The following is a 25199-nucleotide window of genomic DNA, read 5'->3' as shown; positions in this document are numbered from 1 at the left end:
CTTAGTAAATGACCCCCCCCCCAGTACTCAGTAACTGACCCACTCCAGCACTCAGTGAATACCCCCCCCCTTCTCCACTCACTCCAGCACTCAGTGCATACCCCCCCCCCCAGTACTCAGTAAGTTACTACTCCCAGCACCCAGTAAATGACCCCCTCCAGCACATAGTAAATAACCACCCACCCACAGTACTCAGTAGATGACTACCCCCAGCACCGAGTAAATTACCCCTTCCAGTACCCAGTAACGACCCCCCCTGGCACCCATTAAATGACCACCCAGTAAATTACTCCCCACCCAGTACTCAGTAACTTACTACCCCCAGTAAATGTCCTTCTCCAGCACCCAGTAAATGACCCCTCCCTTCCCCCCCAGCACCTGGTAAATGACCACCCCCCAGCCTCCGGTAAATTGACTCCTCAAAAACCCAGTAAATTACCACCCCAAGATCCCAGCAAATTAGCTCCTCCAACACCCATTAAATGACCACCCCCAGCACCTGGTAAATGACCCCCACACACACACGCACAGCATCCAGTAAAGTAGCTCCTCCAACACCCAGTAAATGACACCCCCCCCCCCCATACTCAGTAACTGACTACCCCCAGCACTCAGTAAATTACCCCCCCCTCAAGACTTAGTAAATTACCCCCTCCAGCACTCAGTGCATACCCCCCCCAGTACTCAGTAAGTTTCTACCCCCCAGCACCCAGGAAATGACCCCCTCCAGCACACAGTAAATAACCCCCCCACACCCAGTACTCAGTAAATTAATATCCCCAGGACCAAGTAAATGATCCCCCCCCCAGCACCCAGTAAATGACACCCCAGTACTCAATAAATTTCTTTCCCCAGCACCCAGTAAATGTCCTGCTCCAGCACCCAGTAGATAACCCCTCCCAGCACCCAGTAAATTACCCCCCAAGCACCCCGTAAAGGACCCCCCCCCCCCAGCATCCAGTAAATTAGCTGCTCCAATATTCAGTAAATGACCAACCCAGTAAATGATCTTCTCCAACACCTAGTAAATGACCCCCCCCATCCCTTACTCAGTAACTGACTAGCCCCAGCACCCAGTAAATTACCCTCTCCAATACTCTGTAAATGCACCCCCCAGTACTTAGTAAATGACCCCCCCAGCACCCAGAAAATGACCCCCTCCAGCACACAGTAAATAACCCCCACCCACAGTACTCAGTAAATGACACCCTCCAGCACCCAGTAAATTACCCAGCACCCAGTAAATGATCCCCCCCAGCCCCCAATAAATGATTCCTCTCCCTAGCACCCAGTAACTTACCCCCCCACCCAGTACCCAGCAAATGTCCTCCAGCACCCAGTAAGTGACCCCCCCAGCAACCAGCAAATCTCCTCCTTCAGCACCCAGTAAATGACCCCCCCCCCAGCACCCAGTAAATGACCCCCCCCCAGCACCCAGTAAATGACCCCCCCCAGCACCCAGTAAATGACCCCCTCCAGCACCAAGTAAATGACCTCCTCCAGCACCCAGTAAATGACCCCCCAAGCAGCCAGTAAATGACCCCCCCAGCACCCAGTAAACTACCCTTCCAGCACCCAGTAAATAACCCCCCCAGCACCCAGTAAATGACCCCCCCCCAGCACCCAGTAAATGACCCCCCCCCTAGCACTTAATAAATGACCCCCCCCCAGCACCCAGTAAATGACCCTTCCAGCACCCAGTAAATGACCCCCCCCCCAGCACCCAGTAAGTCACCCAGCAAATGTCCTTCTTCAGCACCCAGTAAATAACCCCCCCCCCAGCATCCAGTAAATAATCACCCCAGCACCCAGTAAATGACCCCCTCCAGCACCCAGTAAATGACCCCCTTCCAGCACCCAGTAAATAACCCCCCCCCCCCAGCATCCAGTAAATAATCACCCCAGCACCCAGTAAATGACCCCCTCCAGCACCCAGTAAATGACCCCCTTCCAGCACCCAGTAAATAACCCCCCCAGCACCCAGTAAATGACCCCCCCCAGCACCCAGTAAATTACCCCCCCCCCAGCACCCAATAAATGACTCCCCAGTACCCAGTAAATGACCCTTCCAGCACCCAGTAAATAACCCCCCCAGCACCCAGTAAATGACCCCCCCCCCCCCAGCACCCAGTAAGTCACCCAGCAAATGTCCTTCTTCAGCACCCAGTAAATAACCCCCCCCCCCCCGCATCCAGTAAATAATCCCCCCAACACCCTGTAAATGACCCCCTCCAGCACCCAGTAAATGACCCCCTTCAGCACCCAGTAAATGACCTCCTCCAGCACCCAGTAAATGACCCCCCCCCCAGCACCCAGTAAATGACCCCCTCAAGCACCCAGTAAATGACCCCCTCCAGCACCCAGTAAATGACCTCCTCCAGTACCCAGTAAATGACCCCCCAGGCATCTCAGGTGGCACATTGTCTGACAGCCGTCTGCAGGTTGGAGATGCAGCCAGTCCTCCTGCCCCCCCCCCCCCCCCCACACACACACACATCTTGGTGTCCCCCCCTCCCTCCTGGTCCATGTGACAGATCTGTACCTCCCCTCTCCTGTAGCCCTGTGTGCTGCACTGCAGCCTCTCCGCCTGCACAAGGCTGCTGCATCCTCCTCGGTGGGCAGCCTGCGCTCCTTTCCCTCCCCATCCTGCCTGGTCCATGCCTATCCCAGGAGCCCCGGCCACCTGTGCGGGGATGATTGTGGGAGGCTCCCCTTGGACATGGGGCATCTGAATGCTGCAAGTGACATCAACTAGAAAGGACTGGTTGGGGGGACAGAAGGGGTGGGGGGAGGTGGGTGACATCGATTGGCGGGGGAGGAGGTCCCAGCAGTTGTGGATTCTCTGGAATTTGCTGTCTATTTCACGCTCTGATTTCCCATCTGGATTTGGCCCAGAGGGGCGCATGCTGGATTTCCCCCCCTCAGCTGCAGTTGGATTGTCATGATGGAGGCGGTGGACAAGGAGTGTGGCGCTCTGGGGGGTCTCTTCCAGGCCATCATCAATGATATGAAGGTAAGAGATGCTGATGGGGGTGGAGGGTGGGAAGACGCCTCCTACGATCGATAAATCCAATCTGCATGGCGATGAGGAATACACTGGAAGAGCACTGAGGACACGGCGTCAGCGGGGGGCCAATGCCCACCTCTGCCCGGAGACGCCAGTGCCATTTTCTGGGGCTTTGTCACCCAGCGCTCGGTGATGTGTCATTTCTTTTCATTTAAAGTCCTGGGAGATTGGGGGAGGGGGCTGCCATCTTTGTGTAAGTTCTGGAGGCTCTGGAGGAGGCTGGGCTCCCTACCACAGCTGTAACCCCTTCCATGCCAGGGAGGGGGTGCTGAGATCTGGGCAGATGCTCTGCAGAGCCTGGCAACACCAGAGCATCAGCCTGTAATCCTCCGCCAGTGGCCCCTGAGCACAGGGAGCTTAACCCTTCCCTTTCCTAGACAATGCTGGAGAGGGAGGGGGGAGTGTAACTCTTCCCTTCCCAGACAATGCTAGAGAGAAGGGGGGGATATAACCCTTTCCATCACATACAATGCTGGAGAGAACATGGTAACCCTTCCCATACAATGCTGGAGAGAACATGGTAACCCTTCCCAGACAATGCTGGAGAGAACATGGTAACCCTTCCCATACGATGCTGGAGAGAACATGGTAACCCTTCCCAGACAATGCTGGAGAGAACATGGTAACCCTTCCCATACGATGCTGGAGAGAACATGGTAACCCTTCCCAGACAATGCTGGAGAGAACATGGTAACCCTTCCCAGACAATGCTGGAGAGAACATGGTAACCCTTCCCATACGATGCTGGAGAGAACATGGTAACCCTTCCCATACAATGCTGGAAAGAACATGGTAACCCTTCCCATACGATGCTGGAGAGAACATGGTAACCCTTCCCATACGATGCTGGAGAGAACATGGTAACCCTTCCCATACGATGCTGGAGTGAACATGGTAACCCTTCCCATACAATGCTGGAAAGAACATGGTAACCCTTCCCAGACGATGCTGGAGAGAACATGGTAACCCTTCCCAGACGATGCTGGAGAAAACATGGTAACCCTTCCCAGACGATGCTGGAGAAAACATGGTAACCCTTCCCAGACGATGCTGGAGAGAACATGGTAACCCTTCCCATACAATGCTGGAAAGAACATGGTAACCCTTCCCAGACGATGCTGGAGAAAACATGGTAACCCTTCCCAGACGATGCTGGAGAGGAGCTCTGACTGCAGAACACAACCTGTTATTGTAAAGAAATGTCACCCCATAGGATGGAGGTGACACGCAGTGACAAGACCTGATTAGAGCTCCTTCATTAACCTCATGATCCTTTCTACTGACCCCCCATACACTGCGCATACATAATATACGTAAAGTGGTAACAAAGTAACAAACAGCAATGACCCCACGCCAAGTATTCTGTATGCTGGATGTACACAGCATAAGAAAATAAGTGTAAGGGATAGAACTGAAGACTGAAGGTTGGTGGGCAAAGATGACACAAAGGTGTGCAAAAAAAGCTGATATTCCTGAGAGTGTCTGTAACATGGAACGTGATTTGGCATTTATGGACAATCGGTCAAAGAAGTGAAAACTGCAGTTCAATATTTATAAATGTAAAACAATGCAGAATGGTACGCTGGGTCAATATTGGGGGTACAGCGCTGGCCAGAACTACAGAGGAAAAAGATTTGGGGTATTTATTGCAGATGATTGCGAAATGAGCAAACAGTGTGTCCAGGCAATGGGGAAAGTGAATGGAATTCTGGGGTTCACCAGCAGGAGTAAGGAGAATCTGATTCCTCTATATAGATCTTTGTATCACTAGAGGGATCCACAGAAGGAGGAGGGAGGTCCTGATTCCTCTATATAGATCTTTATATTACTAGAGGGATCCCCAGAAGGAGGAAGGAGGTCCTGATTCCTCTACCCAGATCTTTACTTATAATGAGAGGGATCACCAGCAGGAAAATTAGGTCCTCGTTCCGCTATATAGATCTATATACATTACTAGAGGGATACCCCAGCAGGATGAAGGAGGTCCTGAGTTCTCCGTATAGATCTTAATTAACACTAGGGTGATCACCAGCAGGAGGAAGGAGGTCCTTCCAATATATACATCTTTAGTTAGCACTAGAGGGATCACCAGCAAGACCAAGGAGGTCCTGATTCCCATATATAGATCTTTATTTCACTAGAGCTATTACCGGTAGGAGGTCCTAATTCCTCTATTTAGATATTTATATCACTAAAAGGATCACCAGCAAGAGGAAGGAGGTCTTGATTCCTCTATATAGATCTTTATATCACTAGAGGGATCTCCAGCAGGAGGACGGAGGTCCTTATTCCTCTATATAGATCTTTATATCACTAGAGGAGTCACCAGCAGGAGGAAGGAGGTCCTGATTCCCGTATATAGTTCTTTATATCACTAGAGGGATCTCCAGTAGGAGGAAGGCGGTCCTGAGTCCTCTATATAGATCTTTATATTACTAGAGGGATCCCCAGCAGGAGGAAGGAGGTCCTGATTCCTCTACCTAGATCTTTAGTTATAATGAGAGGGATACCCCAGCAGGATGAAGGAGGTCCTGATTCCTCTACCTAGATCTTTAGTTATAATGAGAGGGATACCCCAGCAGGATGAAGGAGGTCCTGATTTCTCTGTATAGATCTTAATTAACACTAAGGTGATCACCAGCAGGAGGAAGGAGGTCCTTCCAATATATACATCTTTAGTTAGCGATAGAGGGATCACCAGCAAGACCAAGGAGGTCCTGATTCCCATATATAGATCTTTATTTCACTAGAGTTATTACCAGTAGGAGGTCCTAATTCCTCTATTTAGATATTTATATCACTAAAAGGATCACCAGCAAGAGGAAGGAGGTCTTGATTCCTTTATATAGATCTTTATTTCACTAGAGGGATCTCCACCAGGAGGAAGGAGGTCCTGATTCCACTATATAGATCTTTATATCACTAGAGGAGTCACCAGCAGGAGGAAGGAGGTCCTGAGTCCTCTATATAGATCTTTATATCACTAGAGGGATCTCCAGCAGGAGGAAGGAGGTCCTGATTCCTCTATATAGATCATTATATCACTAGAGGGGTCACCAGCAGGAGGAAGGAGGTCCTGATTCCTCTATATAGATCTTTATATCACTAGAGGGATCTCCAGCAGGAGGAAGGAGGTCCTAATTCCTCTATATAGATCATTATATCACTAGAGGGGTCACCAGCAGGAGGAAAGAGGTCCTGATTCCTCTATATAGATCTTTATATTACTAGAGTTATTACCAGCACGAGGAAGGAGGTCCTAATTCTTCTATTTAGATATTTATATCAGTAAAGGGATCACCCTCAGGAAGAAGGAGGTCCTGATTCCTCTACAGTATATAGATCTTTATATCACTAGAGGGATTTCCAGCTGGAGGATGGAGGTCCTGTTTCCTCTCTTAATATAAATTAGTCCTAATTTAGAATAATTGGTCCAGTTCTGGAGACCTCACGGGAACTTAAAATTTACAGTCTGGAGTAAAGAAGAGAAAGGTGGACATGATGAAACCATTAAATACATAAAGAGTGTGAATAAGGTTCAGGACAGGATTTTCAGAACAAAACAAAGATCAAGAACATGGGGACATGACCTCAAACTAGTAGGAGGAAAGTTCAAAACTCACCTTGGAAGGTATTATTTTATAGAAAGAGTAGTTGATGCTTGGCACAGACTTCCAGCAGAAGTGATGAGTCAGTCAACACCAACAAAATATAAACATGCTTGTGACAAATATAGATCTATACTCAGACGAAAAAAAAGTTAAAAATAAAAAAAAAAGGACAGACTTGATGGACCACTTGATCTTTTTCTGCTATCACTCTTCAATATTTTTATGTAAATAGCATGGGGAGGGATGTACATAGTAGTAAGTGTGAATTGTAGAGGAGAGATGTACATAGTAGTGAAGGGGAATGTAAAGGAGAGATGTACATAGTAGTGATTGAGGATTGTAGAGGAGAGACGTACTTAGTAGTGATCGAGGACTGTAAAGGAGAGACGGTACATAGTAGTGATCGAGGATTGTAAAGGAGAGACGGTACATAGTAGTGATCGAGAAATTGTAGAGGAGAGACGGTACATAGTAGTGATCGAGAAATTGTAGAGGAGAGACGGTACATAGTAGTGGTCGAGGATTGTAGAGCAGAGACGTACATAGTAGTGATCGAGGATTGTAGAGGAGAGACGGTACATAGTAGTGATCGAGGATTGTAAAGGAGAAACGTACATAGTAGTGATCAAGGATTGTAGAGAAGAGATGTACATAGTAGTGATCGAGGATTGTAAAGGAGATGTACATAGTAGTGATCGAGGATTGTAAAGGAGATGTACATAGTAGTGATCGAGGATTGTAAAGGAGAGATGTACATAGTAGTGAGTGAGGAGGGAAAAGGAAAGATGAGATGCACACAGTAGTGAGTGAGGATTGTAAAGAAGAGACGGTACATAGTAGTGATCGAGGATTGTAAAGGAGAGATGCACACAGTAGTGAGTGAGGAGTGTAGAGGAGAGATGTACATAGTAATGAGTGAGGAGTGTAGAGGAGAGATATACATTGCACTGATGGAGAATTTCAGAGGGTTGTTACACCCAGGGGCGGACTGACAACTCATGGGGCCCCCGGGCAATAGGGAATCATGGGGCCCCTGTGTCCTTGCCCAAACTCAAAAAAGCCTATGAAAAAGGTACCCAGGGCATCTCATAGGGCCCCCTACTGACCCTGGACTCTCGGGCAGTGCCCGAGTTTCCAAATGGTCAGTCCGCCCCTGGTTACACCCCAATGTTATTTTTACACAGACTGTAAGAAGAGCAAGTGCTGTCACTGTACACTATGTTCTTTCTTTTTACACAATGTGGTGTCTGTATAATGTATTCATTGTGACTTCCTCAATGAGGAACTGCATAGTATAAATAATTTGGGGCACGTGTTGTGCTGTTTCACACTAGAGAATGACATCCTGAGATGATAAATGTGATAATTGGTGACAGGACATTAGGGGACGATGATTGAACTACATTGAGCTCCTATCTAGAGAACAGTAGATTCTCCTTGGAGAGGTTTATATAAGGACAAATTCTGAGGCTGCTCTGACATGATGTTGAGCAGATGGGTCAAGTGAACCAAGAAATTTGGATCCATTATGACAGTCAACCATACGCAAGTCAATTCTATGATAGCATCACTGGCATCTATTTGTGAAGTGCGAAAACCAACAGCAACCAAGTCTCATCTCTGTTTGACAAAGGCTGGAATGTTGCTGTTGGCAGAAGTGGCCCTCACATTCCTTGCAGGTTATAGAAGCTTGGTGACAGAAAAAATCTTCATCACAATTTTCTCCACATGATAACGGTATTTTATGATGCTCCCCCAAACTAGATGGGTTATTCAGATTACAAAGTTATAAATTATTATTATGGCTTTTATTTTTAACAGAAATTGATGTGCAAAATGTAGCCATCGGAAAAGACATCAGATACTGTATTTAAAGCTAGTGTGTAGTCTCTCCATATATACTCAATTGACCTCATCCTTGGTGTCACTTCTAGTTCTCATTTCAGTGAATGTGGCAAGTGAGGCTCACAAGTGCTGCAAAGACTTATTACTCTAGAAACAGTCAACACCAACTCGAGTACCTGCAGCTGTAGCTGTAAAGAAGACTTGTACTGAAGGCATGAAGTCATTATGCTGAGATTCCCTCTTCTTCATACACATTAGTATGGTCCCATATCAATGGGGTCACTCTTCCCGCATAATACTGGCACCACATCCTTCACCATTAAACTCTGCACCTTTAAATATGGCAACCACAGTACAGTTAGGTTGTGGAAGAGTCTGATGTCTAAGGTGCTAAATGACAGTTGTGTTTGTCTGCAGCCTCTCCTTCAGTAAACAAGAAGGTTTGTCCTTCATTGGAGAAAAATAAAGGAAACTAGAGGACTAGACATGGTATGGAAGGTGAGGTCTGTCCTTCATTGGAGATAAAGGAAAGGTGGAGGATAGGACATGGTATGAAGGTGAGAACATCCACCCTTCACTGAATATAGAGGAAAGCTTGATGATTCAATATAGTATGGAGGTTGAGAAGGTCTGTCCTTCATTGGAAAGTAATGAGCAAAGCTGGAGGACTGAACATGGTAGGAAAATAGAAAACATCTGTCCTTCATTGGTGATAGAGGAAAGCTGAAGGACTAGACATTGTAGGAAAGAAGAGAAGGTCTGTCCTTCATTGGACAGAGAAAAGAGAAGTTAGATGATTAGACATGGAATGGAAGGTAAGAAGGTCCATCCTTCATTGGGAATAGAGGAAAGCTGGATGACTGGACATGGTATGGAAGGTAAGAAGGTCTGTGCTTCATTGGAGAATGATAAGCAAAGCTGGAGGACTGGACATGGTAGGAAGCAAGAGAACATCCATCCTTTGGAGATAGAGCAAAGCTGGAGGACAGGATATGGTAGGAAAGTAAAGAAGATATGTCCATTATTAGAAATAGAAGAAAGCTGGAGGACTGGACATGACGTGGAAATAGAGAAAGTCTGTTCTTCATTGGAGAGATAAGGAAAGCTGGAAGACTGGACATGGTAGATAAGGAGAGCAAGTTTATCCGGCACTTGAGGGAGTTGTGGAAAGCAGGATGATTAGGTAAAGCAGTGAATTAGAAACAATTCTTCAGTGGGGAGAATTAGAGTGGAGAGAGATAAGGAGGACTGGACTTGGTCAGGGAGCAAGAGAGAGACTGAGTGTCCTGCACTGAGATGAGTTGAGGGCAACAGGGAGACTGGACAAAGTGGACAAGGTAATTCAGGTATTCAGGTAAGGGAAGGAGGAGCACTGGACATGGTAACAAAGAAAAGGGGTCTACCCTGCATAGGCAGCAGGAACCTGAGCAAAGGAGAGAAGGTCCAATGTCCAATGATAACTGAAATGGAATATATGAATTCTGAGTGGTATTTCTAGGAATGGAGAGTATTCTCATCGACTGCAAAACATCAGTAGAAATAAATGTCCATAGACTTAAAGACATGCTAAAGTATTCATGGATAGTCTTCCTTATAATGTTTAGGTTTTGATTTAGTTCCAGACTGGACAAATTCCAGAAGTCAGGACATTAACACACCTTTAAAAGGAAAGCTGAACTCTCCTTACAGGCGCCCATGTGACAGTGATAATGTATGACTGCATTGCTACAAGGAGCTGGTGCTACTTCAACAGCACTGGTCACCTTCCAAGTCCACTACTGGCCACCTTTCTAGTGCACCATTAAACCCTCCTCCAAAAAATCAATTGCAAATTATGACATTTTGAAAATCAGCATGCATTCCTCCTCTCTCTTCCCAATGAAGTTTGGGTTGTTACCTGGGTGCAGTGGTAGGTAAGAGAAACGTTGTATTGCCTTCTGAATGGCATCTCTTACTTTGCTGCCTATTATGAACTTGAATGTATAAAGTGTTAAATGTCAGGCCTTTCTCTTGTTGCTCATTGGCAATACATCTTCACATACTCATATTAAATCTGTATTTACCATCAAGGCCCTGAAGGAATTGTGGCTGAACAATGCAGGTACTGTACATTGTTGTGCCTGTACTGCATCTAACTTTAGACAAGTTCTCCAGCACTCCAGGTGCCCTGAGTCACAGAATGATGTAACATGCCAGTTTTAACACCTTCAGGTGGCATGAATTATGTTCACCTAGTCTTGTCCCCCCATGTTTCTATTAAACCGTGAGTTTGGCCACCATAATGAAAGCCAATGGGAAGAAGTGAGAGGTATCAAAACTAGCATATTTCAGTGACCAGGGATTCACAGCACTGGAGGGTAATACATTATACTACTGCAACCTTGTGCACATTGCCTAGATTGAATTGACTGCCTCCTGCATGGTACATTCATTTGTGCATTCCCGATATACAGTACATTATACAGCCAAAAATATGTGAACCCACCTGCCAATGACTTCACAATGAGTTCAGGTATATCCAGTAAGGGGTACTCTTAATACTACATCATACAAAGACATTGTAGACAATTGTGCTCCTCCAACCTTGCGGTAACAGTTTGGGGTAGACATTTTTCTGTTTTGGCATGTCTGTGCCCCTGTGTACAAATGGAGCTTCATAAAGACAAGACTTGACCATTCTGGTGTGGAGGACCTCGAGTGTCCTGCACAGAACCCTGACCTCAACCCTCCTGAACACCTTTGGAATGAATTGGAACAGGTCTTCTCATCCATCATCAACACCTGACCTAACAATTAGGCCACAAATTACCACAGGCACTTTCCAAAAATTTGAGGAAAGCTGTCTCTAGAAGAGTGGATGATATTATAGCCATAAAGGGGAAAACTCCATATTAAAGGCCATAGAAGGAGTGGGACAACTCTGTATTTAAAACCATGGGGTGGTGGGGGCAAGGCCAAATTAATAGTTAAGGGGTGGGGGACAACTCAATCATAATGGCCGTGGTTTTGTAATGGAATGTTTGGAATGTCCAATAAGCTCATATACCGTAGGTGTGATGGTCAAAGGTTCACAGGCTTTTGACCATATAGTGTAGTTTATAGATACAATATATAGTACACTTCTGTCTCTTTTTAGAGATTACCACATGCAGATTCCACACAATATGTGGTTTGGATGGACGCACAACTCAGGGACATCGATGCAGAAAGGGTTAACAATTATTGCATCAGATTATCTGCAGCATGCCGGCTCAGCCACGTTCATTGACTGCTTTTCACACAAATTCTGTTTTGACAAATGTCAGGATTGCTCGGTGGCAGATGGAGACTGAAAACACATTCACAGCCATGTCTGGCACATTTGGCAGCAGACATCTAAGTTGTGATACGTGGGCTCAGACATTCCTTCTCTCCAGTAAAAATATAAAAAAAATAGATGTGTAATCCAGGAAATATGTACAACAGGCTATATCTGAGCCCGTATACTCAAGAGATAAAACTGGGAATATTAGGCCTGTACAGTGCAATCAAGGGAGCACAAGTTGGTCCAGTCTCTATTACCTGTCTCATCCCAGAACAGTTCCTGACCCCTCTCCTAAAAATATAAATGTGGGTCATTTCGGGTTAGGCAGAATAAAGAACAGAGCACCATGAAATACTAACAACTGAACATTGGGCACTTTTTTGAATGGAACAAAAGATCACTTCCTGTATGGCCAACATCACAGTGGAAGGGATACTGGTTTCCAGTTCTAGTTTGGCAAGGACGGGGACATATCCAATATATGGACTAAGGGGGAAATATTCCACCAAGATTTATTAATTGAAATTGTACCAATCTGATCCCATCAGACATGGAGTGTTTTATGGGAGAAGATTAATTTGTGGGCACAGACATGACTATGGCAAAAAGGGCACCTTACCTAATGTCAAATGATGTTATTAAAATGCGAGAAGGAGCTCTGGAATTACCATTTATGTTCTTACATATATGGTGCCTGGTCTTGCTTAGTTTTCACCAACCTGGTGTCCCATAGTGTTCACCAACCTGGCATCCCATAATGCTTACGAACCTTGCGTCCTATAGTGTTCACCAACCTGGCGAAACATAGTTCACCAACTTGGCACTGCATAGTGTTCATCAACCTGCCATTGCATAGTGTTCACCAACCTTGGGTTCCATAGTGTTCTCTAATCTGGCATCCCATAGTGTTCACCAACCATGTGTTCTATAGTGTTAACCAGCCTGGTATTGCATAGTGTTCACCAACCTGGCATCCCACAGTGTTCACCAACATGGCATCACATACTATTCACCAGCCTGGCAACCCAAAGTTTTCACCAACCTGGCGTCCCATAGTGTTCACCAACCTGGCATCCCATAATGCTCACGAACCTTGCGTCCTATAGTGTTCACCAACCTGGCGAAACATAGTTCACCAACTTGGCACTGCATAGTGTTCATCAACCTACCATTGCATAGTGTTCACCAACCTTGGGTTCCATAGTGTTCTCCAACCTGGCATCCCATAGTGTTCACCAACCATGTGTTCTATAGTGTTAACCAGCCTGGTATTGCATAGTGTTCACCAACCTGGCATCCCACAGTGTTCACCAATGTGGCATCACATACTATTCACCAGCCTGGCATCCCCAAATGTTCACCAACCAGGCATAATGTTGAAAGAAGAATCTCCCACATGCTATTTCGCAAGCCTGGGAGACATGGGGCTAACTCCTCCAAAATACGAGTCTTCTGTTTGACCAGTTAATGGGGCAAAATGGCTGATTTAGTACCACCATGTCTTAAGTTTGCTGAGTACTACAGACTGAGGTGTCACTGGAAGATAAAGAATGGGTTCCATTGTTATCACCTGGCTTTGCTAATGTAAATGGGGAAAAGTGGTGCGCTGCAAATGGTGTCTGACCTTTAATCTTCAAGTGCTGCAGGGATATACAATGACGATATTGCAAATTCATAAAGGGAAATAAATATCTCCAGCATACCATACACTCCTATTATTCTTCATTAGCTGCATAAACCTAGCTAAGTTTTGGAGGTTTTTACGTCAACTCCTTCATCAGGCACATTAACGATTATGGCAAAGACCAGTGTTTCCTCAGTAGTACACAGAACCGATCAGATACAAACACACAGGCAAAGTAACCACCCCAAAACAACTGAACAAACAACTTACCAAATACATGACCGCATACATTTCTTAGGTCTTTTATGGTTAAACAAAGTATATGCTGAATGTCCCAAATCCCATGTAAAATGTTAAATGAAATATCCGATCAGTATAAAACCAAAATACAGCCTTACTGGCGCTTTCCTATCAACACATGCTACTGAATGCAACAGCCCACCACCTGGAAATGGCAAGAGCATACATGGACGCACTTTGAGTTTGGCCCATCACAGATCACTGTTGGTTGTCAAACAACCAAAGAATGCTAGACTTAGGGACCATCATGCAGAGGCATGATGGGATTGGTAGTGTTGCAACCTGGAGTACCGAGGTTGCAGTCGGAGCTCTGAGGAAGGGGACACATCCCTGAAACGCGTTAGTTTGCCAACATCGCCAATAGTTTGAACACTCATTGCCACACTGGTCTACCATTGGAGATTACTGTTATGTATGTTATTTCCGTCCTCTGTGAGTATTCAATTGACTATTTGGTTTCTTTTAATAAATCTTGGGTAATGCACTAGGCGTTTGTGCCCCTATGTATTCTTTTGTCGAGGTTGCCTACACTAGACTAGACACTCACAGCTTGACAGTTACCAGTTGGCTGTCAAGCAACCAGAAATGCCAAAGCAGGACATAAAAAGATTATGGATTTTGCAATCAATGAATGAGCATTAGAGAGAGTGAGAGAGAGAGAGAAGAGAAAGGGGTGGGGGGACCAAAGTCATACAAAAAGCCAAAGAAACAGAACTAATTCAAGCTATGACAACCATGTTATAATAAATAATGTGGGAATCACCATGTCTAACCCAATTACTTACCCTGTGTCCTGTATTGCAATGCACATCATCTCTTTCCTACTGGCCCAGGCCATCCACGTGGCTTCCATGGTTCTCTATGATGGGGCCCACCAGGGTGCTCACATTATCGGGCAGAAACCTACAGACCTCATCCCTCTTAGCCACCCTGTGGGCAACCCAGCATGGCTTGACCAGCTTCTCTGTCCAGCCCAGTCTGCCTGCTGAGATTTGTCCCATCCCTTTCCATGGACACAAGGCCATGTCTGGGAGAAGTCCCCCGTAGAGCAGAATAAACCTAACCCACACCAAGTTTGCTTTAGAATGGTGGAAGAACCTTGCTGTACACACATACGGCTAAAACAGTTAATGAACAGAATGATGTCAAGAGCTTGACAACATGAAACAATACTCAATCAAAGTGAGAGACCCGCACCACACAACGAGTAAATAATCATTATCCCATCTTACCCCTATTGAGGGAAACCTGAAGATTTACCTCCCAGTGAGGAATCACCCTAGTAGTCTCCCAGCAGGGGAACAGTGTACTGAGGAGCCCTGTTCCTACATGGTGTCCTTTGGAGAGTCCCAACACAGAAAAAATAAACTATCCCCAAAGACAGGTGGCTGCTTTCTCTGCTCTCCATCCCACCAGTCTCCTCCAAGTCTAGGGGAATATATACGGTATGTATATACTCCCCTAGACTAAAGGACATCCTTGGGTATAACTCTTGGCTTAAAAGAGCCCCTTCATTATAAGGGTCTGCATCCCGTTATGTGGCAAGCAAACAGTTGTGTAAGAGTTGCAGATGATGCACTGGTGATTTACATTTTTTTTCACCAAGCTGGGTTAGATATAGTGATTCCCACATTACTAAGGATTGAGTTAGACATTGTGATCCCACATTGCTCATGATTGGGTTTGACATGGTGATCTCCACACCCACATTACTAAGGATTGGGCTAGATATGATGATCCCCACATTACTGATGATTGCATTAGACATGTTGATCCCCACATTTCTAAGGATTGGGTTAGACACGGTGATCCCCACATTTCTAAGGATTGGATTAGACATGGTGATCCCCACATTTCTAAGGATTGGATTAGACATGGTGATCCCCACATTTCTAAGGATGGGGTTATACATGGTGATCCCCACATTACTAGTGATTGGGTTGGACATGGTGATCCCCACATTACTAGTGATTGGGTTAGACATGGTGATCTCCACATTATTAATGAATAGGTTGGACATAGTGATTCCCACACTGCTCATGATTGGGTTAGACATGGTAATACCCACATTAATAATGATTGGAGTGGACATGATGATCCCTACATTACTCATGATTGGGTTAGACAAGTTAATCCCCTCATTTCTAAGGATTGGGTTAGACATGGTGATTCCCACATTATTAATGAATAGGTTGGACATAGTGATCCCCATATTATTAGTGATTGGGTTAGATATGATGATCCCCACATTACTAGTGATTGGGTTAGACATGATGATCTCCACATTATTAGTGATTGGGTTAGACATGATGATCTCCACATTATTAGTGATTGGGTTAGACATGATGATCCCCACATTACTAGTGATTGGGTTAGACATGATGATCCCCACATTATTAGTGATTGGGTTGGACATGATGATCTCCACATTGCTAGTGATTAGGTTAGACATGATTATCTCCACATTATTAGTGATTGGGTTAGACATGATGATCCCCACATTATTAGTGATTGGGTAAGACATGATGATCCCCACATTATTAGTGATTGGGTTGGACATGATGATCACCCCATTAGTAGTGATTGGGTTAGACATGATAATCTCCACCTTACTAGTGATTGGGTTAGACATGATGATCCCCACATTATTAGTGATTGGGTTGGACATGATGATCACCCCATTATTAGTGATTGGGTTGGACATGATGATCACCCCATTATTAATGATTGGGTTAGACATGATGATCCCCACATTATTAGTGATTGGGTTAGACATGATGATCACCCCATTATTAGTGATTGGGTTAGACATGATGATCTCCACATTATTAGTGATTGGGTTAGACATGATGATCACCCCATTATTAGTGATTGGGTTAGACATGATGATCCCCACATTATCAGTGATTGGGTTGGACATGATGATCACCCCATTATTAGTGATTGGGTTAGACATGATGATCACCCCATTATTAGTGATTGGGTTGGACATGATGATCACCCCATTATTAGTGATTGGGTTAGACTTGATGATCCCCACATTATTAGTGATTGGGTTGGACATGATGATCCCCACATTATTAGTGATTGGGTTAGACATGATGATCACCCCATTATTAGTGATTGGGTTAGACATGGTGATCTCCACATTATTAATGAATAGGTTGGACAAAGTGATTCCCACATTACTAATGATTGGGTTAGACATGGTGATCCCCTTTTTACTAAGTTTTAAGTGCCACAGAAACATTTCTAGAGTTCTACACTAATAGGACCATTCCAAGTAGTGCCTGGAGGTCCTAGGACTGCATCAGCACCGGATGGTGGGGTGCAGAGAAATATAAGTACAATATCAGAGGGTGCAGAGAAATTCAGGAGGTACAAAGAGATTCAGAAGATGCAGATATATTAATGTACAATATTAGGGTGTGTAGAGAGATCAGTGGGATGCAGTGAGATTCAGGGAAGGGAGCAAAGGAATTAGAGTACAAAATCAGGGGGTGCAGAGAGATTTGTGGGGGGGCAGAGGACTCAGTTGCCCCAGCAGCACAGAGACATTCCACCCTGTTTGTTGGACTTGTCTTCTGGTCCGCTGTCTGAGGAAGAAAGTGGACCCCATTTTATTAATTGCCGCTAAGGACTAAACAGGACCATGTAAGAATCAGTCTGAGCTACCAGAGTCACAGTCCCTGTGACTGTCATTTCTATCCCCTGGTTTTACCACCTCAGTGTAGGATTCCAGTGTGGATCACAGTCAGTATTTATTTCTGCCTGATCTCCCAATGCCGTGACAGGCTGAATAGGACTTTGACAGCTAAAGCCTTTACATGCTCTCCAGATGAAATGTTCATAGATTATTCATCAAGCGGCCTGATATCAAGCAGCAATCCCAGGAGAGCTCTGCTGCCTCCATCTCCATCTCACCACATGAATAGATTTATTATCAACAGAGCCGCCACTTATCCCCAGCTTCATCTCCAGGCACGCATTAGAAAACTGGGGACAGCCCGCAACACCGGTCACTATATTTACACACTCACCCCATTAGAGTGTAAGCTCCTCTGGTTCAGAGACTGCTGTGACTGGCTCAGTATTCTCTGTACAGCACTGCGGTATATGTCAGAGCTATATAAATGTATAATATATAATAGTGTGTGATTGTGCAGGAACATTAGAGTGTAAGCTCCTCTGGTGCAGAGACGGATATGAATTGCTCAGTGTTCTCTGTACAGCACTGCGGTATATGTTAGAACTATATAGATGTATAATAATAGTGTGCGACTGTGGAAGGACATTAGAGTGTAAGCTCCTCTGGTGCAGAGATGGGACTGGCTCAGTGTTCTCTGCACAGCACCGTGGTGTATGTTAGAACTATATTACTGTATAATAATATTAGTGTGAGACTGTGGTGAGATATTAGAGTGTAAGCTCCTCTGGTGACCAGATATTAACCATTTACTGGACACCTTCCATTCAATACACATTAACCCTTCACAGTCTAATCCCCATTCCATAGTCATCATTATCTCTCTACACTGTGACCTACACAGCTCACTAACCCTTTACTCTGCCATTTCCATGCATTGTACAGTAACCCTTCAATGTCCGCCCCACAGTCACTTTACATTGAACTCTTTTCCAGCCTCTTTCCGTAAACTTTACATGAAACCTTTATTGTGCAATTCACATTCACTCCATCAAATATTTAAAATGCATTTTACATTCATGATTTATTTTATATGCCCTAAAATGCCTTTATGCTTAAAACTGCATACGTCACAATGTTCCACTGTATATACTGTGCTGCACATTATATACTTCACACTGCATTAACTGTGCTGTATGTTACATACTCCTATGTTGCCAACTGTAAACACTGTGCTGTGTGTTATATACTCCACACTGCTCAGCTGTATATTGTGCTGTATATGATATACTCCATGCTGCTAAGCTGTAAATATTGTGCTATATATGATATACTTCACACTCCTAAGCTGTATGTATTGTGCTGTATATGATATACTTCACACTGCTTAACTGTATGTACTGCGCTGTATATGATATACTCCACACTCCTAAGCTGTATGTATTGTGCTGTATATGATATACTTCACACTTCTCGGCTGGGTGTGTTGTGCTGTATATTGTATACTTCACACTGCTCAGCTGTATGTATTGTGCTGTATATGATATACGTCACACTGCTCAGCTGTATGTATTGTGCTGTATATGATATACTCCACTCTGCTCAGCTGTATATATTGTGGTATATGTTCTATACTCCACACTGCTCAGCTGTATATATTGTGCTATATGTTATATACTCCACACTGCTCAGCTGTATATATTGTGCTATATGTTATATACTCCACACTGCTCAGCTGTATATATTGTGCTATATGTTATATACTCCACACTGCTAAGCTGTATATATTGTGCTATATGTTATATACTCCACACTGCTCGACTGTATATATTGTGCTATATGTTATATACTCCACACTGCTCAGCTGTATATATTGTGCTATATGTTATATACTCCACACTGCTCAGCTGTATATATTGTGCTATATGTTATATACTCCACACTGCTAAGCTGTATATATTGTGCTATATGTTATATACTCCACACTGCTCGACTGTATATATTGTGCTATATGTTATATACTCCACACTGCTCAGCTGTATATATTCTGCTATATGTTATATACTCCACACTGCTCAGCTGTATATATTGTGCTATATGTTATATTCTCCACACTGCTCAGCTGTATATATTGTGCTATAAGTTATATTCTCCACACTGCTCAGCTGTATATATTGTTCTATATGTTATATACTCCACACTGCTCAGCTGTATATATTCTGCTATATGTTATATACTCCACACCAGGGGTGGACTGACAACTCATGGGGCCCCCGGGCAATAGGGAATCATGGGGCCCCTGTGTCCTTGCCCAAACTCAAATAAGCCTATGAAAAAGGTACCAGGGGCACCTCATGGGGCCCCCTACTGACCTCGGGCCCTCAGGCAGTGCCCGAGTTTGCAAATGGTCAGTCCGCTTCTGCTCCACACTGCTCAGCTGTGTATATTGTGCTATATGTTATATCCTCCACACTGCTCAGCTATGTTCACTGTTCTACACCTTATAGTAAATACAGTACTCCCTGCGCTCCTCCCAGGTGCTCCCCATGTGGCTGTGCCAGTAATCGGTGCTGTGCCTGTAGCTCCTGTGCATTAACCTGAATGATAAAAGCCAGCGCTCAACCTCCGGCTGCAAAATTCACTTTATTGGAAACTGTATAAAATCCATGCAGTACATCAGTGATAATGTGTTTCAGCCAAAAGCAGCTTTAATCCTTTGCTATGAGTAAGGCCTCTTTTGGCTGAAACGCGTTAGTGCTGCTGTTCCACATGGATTTTTATACCCTGTTTCCTGTAAGGGGAACTTTGCAGCCCGAGGCTGAGTGCTTTTATCATATTTCATATTATATATTCCACATTTCTCTGCTATATACACTGTATAGTAATGTCAAAATGATAAGCATTTTATACTGTGCTGTACATGATATAGTCCACACGGTTACCCTGCAGGAATTATGCTGTATGTTACATACAGAAATGCACCCACACTAGTGTGTAGAAGTATACTGAGGTGTCACTGGAGAAACTGGCACCATTTATAGGTGTTGTCACCTGGCTGGAGCTTGATAATGACTGGATGGTTAGGAATGGGGATCCCTACATCACTAATAAGGGGATCCTGGAAAAAATGACAATATCTGTACAATCAGCGCCTGGAGGGGCAAGGACTGGATCGGCAGATACCAATACTAGAAGATACCAATAGACTAGAGTATAATTCCAGGCTGTGCGCGGGGGTCAGATTAATCCAGCATACCAAGGACAGCTGTGTGCCCAGAATACATTCTGTACAGAACAAAGCTGTATTTGTCTTCTTCACATCCCATGTCTCTTCATCTGCTGGCTATGACACGCTGCTGAGTGCTGTATGTTATATACTCCCCAGTGCTCTCCATTATACCCTGTGCTGTATAGTATGTACTCCACACGCCTCTGCTTTATACCCTGTGCTGTATATTATATACTCCCCACTGCTCTGGTTTATACTCTGTGCTGTATATTATGTACTCCACACGCCTCTGCTTTATACCCTGTGCTGCATATTGTAATCTCCCCACTGCTCTGGTTTATACTCTGTGCTGTATATTATATACTCCACACTGCTCTGCTGTATATCCCGTGCTGTATATTATATACTCCCTACTGCTCCACTTTATACACTTTGCAGTATAGTATATATTCCACACTGCTTAGCTTTATACCCTGTGCTGTATATTATATACGCCATACTGCTCAACGTTATACACTGTGCTGTATATTATATAGTCCACACTGCTCTGCTGTATATCCTGTGCTGTATATTATATATTCCACGCTGCTCAACTTTATACACTGTGCTGTATATTATATAGTCCACGCTGCTCAACTTTATACACTGTGCTGTATATTATATACTCCACACTGCTCCGCTTTATACCCTATCCTGTATATTATATACTCCACACTGCTCCGCTTTATACCCTATCCTGTATATTATATACTCCACACTGCTCCGCTTTATACCCTATCCTGTATATTATATACTCCACACTGCTCCGCTTTATACCCTATTCTGTATATTATATACTCCACACTGCTCTGCTTTATACACTGTGCTGTATATTATATACTGCACACTGCTTTGCTTTATACCCTGTGATGTACATTATACTGTATATTCCACACAGCGTTGCGTTATACCCTATCCTGTATATTATATACTCCACACTGCTCAACTTTATACCCTGTGCTGTATATTATATACTTCACACTGCTCTTCTTTATACCCTGTGCTGTACATGATATATTCCACACTACGTTGCGTTATAACCTATCCTGTATATTATATACTCCATGCTGATGAGCTGTATACACAGTATGGTACATAAAATACTGCACACTGCCCAGCTATTTACACTGTACTGTACATAATATACTGCACAGCGCTTAGTTGTATACATTGTACAGCACATTTTATATCCCACACCACTCCACATTATACTGCTCCACCATATATGTTGCTGCTTCAGTACACAGGTTCTAAGCGATGGTCTCAGTACACCATGGAATACGCCAGATACGTCCATTTGATGCAATAGGTTCAGCATAAACGTTTGCATCAGAGCCTGGCTCAGTAAGCTATAGTGTGTGACTGTGGGGGGACATTAGAGTGTAAGCTCCTCTGGTGCAGAGACCGATGTGACTGGCTCAGTGTTCTGTGTACAACACTGCAGCATATGTCAGAGCTATACAAATGTATAAAAACAAAAGTGCACAGCTGTGGGGGGACATTGGAATGTAAGCTCCTCTGGTACAAAAAAGATTGATTTGAGTGGCTCATTGTTACTGCAGTACATGTCAGAGCCAGGGGTGGACTGACCATTAGAGCACTCGGGCACTGCCAGAGGGCCCATGGTCATTAGGGGGTCCCATGAAATGCCCCTGGTACCTTTTATAGGCTTTGTTGGGTGTGCTTTGAGTGTGGTCAAGGACACAGTGGCCCCATGATCCCCTCATTCCCGGGGGCCCCATGATTTGTCAGTCCTCCCCTTGTCAGAGCAATATACATGTGATTTATACATTGATATACAAATATGAGATTACATAGGCAGTAGGCGGTATACAGCATGGATATGGTGTGGTGCGGTGTTTGTGTGTGAAGTGCATTGTGCAGCACACAGTCACCCTGGAGATAATTAGAGATGGCAGGCATGGGTACCTGGAGATCTCTCTGCACTCATAGAGAAGGTTTGGAGAAACGCCCAGCCTGGAGCTCCTGGGAACCTAGAAAAACCCAAGAGAACTCATCTATACAAGTCAGGAATTCTTACCTGCTCACTCACTGGGATGATATTTACACTCCCTATTGGTGGCACATTACTATGTGACCCCAATGTGAGGATGGTGGAAATTAAATATAATCTTTCTGATTTAAACCCAACGACCGCTCTGAGCACAATGTCCAAGCTGAAGGACAATATGAGGAATCTGAGCTCCATGGAGGGACTGTCATATAGACCATTCACGCGTCAATTCTTATACAGTATATATTGTGGGTCTGCCCAGGAGTGGACAGAAAACTCATGGGGCCCCCTGGCAATAGGGGATCATGGGGCCCCTGTGTCCTCACCCACACTCAAACCACACCACAAAAAAGTCTATGAAAGGTACTAGGGGCTTCTCATGGGGCCCCCTACTAACCCTGGGCCCTCTGGCAGTGCCTGAGTGCACAAATGGTCAGTCTGCCCCTGGGTCTGCCATTGTTTTTGATGGCGTTAGCTGACATCTGTGCGGACTGGAGAAATGTATCACTATCCAAATTTCAGGTCAACTCTACTGATCACCCACTAAAACCCAAATCCAAATCTGTATTTTGCAATCAGCTTTCTGGTCTAGGACAGGGTTAGATAATTTTAGATAATTTTTTACTTCTCCAGCAGACATTTTCTCCATTAGGAAAGATTTATCAATAATAGACGAAGGTAATTAGAGGAACATTTCTAAAAATATTCAGCTGAGGAAACGATTAAACCCAAAACATTTATTATGTTAGAGACTAGAATTCAGGTTTACGGAGGATTTAAATAGAATTATTGTATTAATTGGAATATTTAAGTTAGTAAAAAGGTTTAACCATTTCATAGTAAATAAAAACCCACCAGAGATGACAGAGAAATAAATCCTAATAAAGGATTTCTTACCCAGATTTCTGGAATTCAGAAGCCAGCAGTAAAAACAAAACATTATTGCAGTCCTCTGCTTCCGCAATCTCCTATATATACACATTTATCTATTCTTTGATGACAATAGTTTGCGAACACCCCTCCAAATGATGGAGTTCAGGTGTCTCCAGTGAAGGGTCCAGGTAATACCACATCATACAGAGACATTGTAGACAATCGTGCTTTTCCACACTTGTGTTAAAGGTTTGTGGAAGACCCTTTTCTGTTCCACCTTGATTGTGTCCCTGTGTACATTGCCAGCTCCATAAAGATAAGGTTTCACCAGTTTGGTGTGGAGGAACTGGAGTGTCCTGCACAGAGCCCTGACCTCAACTCTACTGAGCACCTTTGGGATAAATTGAAACCCCATCTGTGGGCCAGGTCTTCTCATCTAACTTCAGTACCTGATCTCACAAACGGGCACAAATTCCCACAGAAACACTCCAAAATCTTGTGGAAAGTCTTCCCAAAAGAGTGGAGGATGTTATAGCCTCAAAGGGGTACTAAGTCTATATTAATGGGCTTGGGGGGCAACTCAACATTGATGGTGAAGGGGTAGTAGGCAACTACATATTAAGATCCATGGCTTTGGAATGGAATGTCTATCAAGCTCATATAGCGGTGATAGTCCCTGGCCCAGGGGCAGACTGTCCATTTGGAAACTCAGGCACTGCCCGAGGACCCGAGGTCAGTAGGGGGCCCCATGAGATACCCCTGGTACCTTTTTCATAGGCTTTTTTGAGTTTGGGCAAGGACACAGGGGCCCCATGATCCCCTTTTGTCCGGGGGCCTCATGAGTTGACAGTCCGCCCCTGCCCTGGCCATAGAGGGGAACAACTTCCTATTAAAGACCATGGGGGGAGTGGAGCTCATTTATAATGGCCATAAGGAAGGCAACTTTATATTACTGGCCAACATTAATGATGAAGGGGTGGTGGGCAACTCTATATTAGGGTCCATGGCTTTGTGATGGAATGTCGATCAAGCTCATATAGGGTTAATGGTCCATGGCCATAGAGGTGAACAACTCCCTATTAATGACCATGGGGGGGAGCAGAACTCATTTATAACGGCCATAAGGGAATTCACTTTATATTACTGGCCAACATTAATGATGAAGAGGTGGTGGGAAACTCCATATTAAGGTCCACGGCTTTGTGATGGTCGATGTCGATCAATCTCATATAGGGGTGATGGTCCATGGCCATAGAGGTGAACAACTCCCTATTAATGACCATGGGGGGACTGGAACTCATGTAAAATGGCCATAGGGGAGACAACTTTAAATTACTGGCCATGTGGGGGGTGGGGCAACTCCATATTAATGACCATGGGAGGGAGGGGAGCAACTGTATATTCATAGCCATTGGTGGAGGAAGTGGAACAACTCCATATTAATGGCCATGCGGGAGCAACTATATATTAATGAGCATGGGGGCCATAAGGGAATTCACTTTATATTACTGGCCAACATTAATGATGAAGGAGTGGTGGGCAACTCCATATTAATGGCCATGGGAGGGGAGCAACTCTATATTAATAGCCATTGGCGGAGGGAGTGAGACAACTCCATATTAATGGCCATGGGGGAGCTACTCTATA

The 25199-nt window shown here is 44.5% G+C and overlaps 1 protein-coding gene across 2 annotated transcripts in view; it reads left to right on the top strand.

The window, feature by feature from the left end:
* The first annotated feature begins 2798 nt into the window (after positions 1 to 2798).
* Positions 2799 to 25199, top strand: part of MTSS2 (MTSS I-BAR domain containing 2) — a 71031-nt gene continuing 48630 nt past the window's right edge. Inside the window, exon 1 of one of the 2 annotated variants that reach the window (XM_089659224.1) lies at positions 2799 to 3013. In XM_089659224.1, coding sequence (XP_089515350.1) covers positions 2942 to 3013 — 72 coding nt within the window. In that variant the 5' untranslated portion in view covers positions 2799 to 2941. The remainder of the gene's footprint in view (positions 3014 to 25199) is intronic. The other variant, XM_089659223.1, reaches the window with a different exon arrangement.

Source organism: Staurois parvus, unplaced genomic scaffold (assembly GCF_062004578.1).
Source record: "Staurois parvus isolate SC_StPar_1 unplaced genomic scaffold, SC_StPar_1.0 ptg001136l, whole genome shotgun sequence".
NCBI classification, from domain to species: domain Eukaryota; kingdom Metazoa; phylum Chordata; class Amphibia; order Anura; family Ranidae; genus Staurois; species Staurois parvus.
Note: the sequence above shows the minus strand (reverse complement) of the source record. Positions and strands in the feature narration are given on the sequence as shown.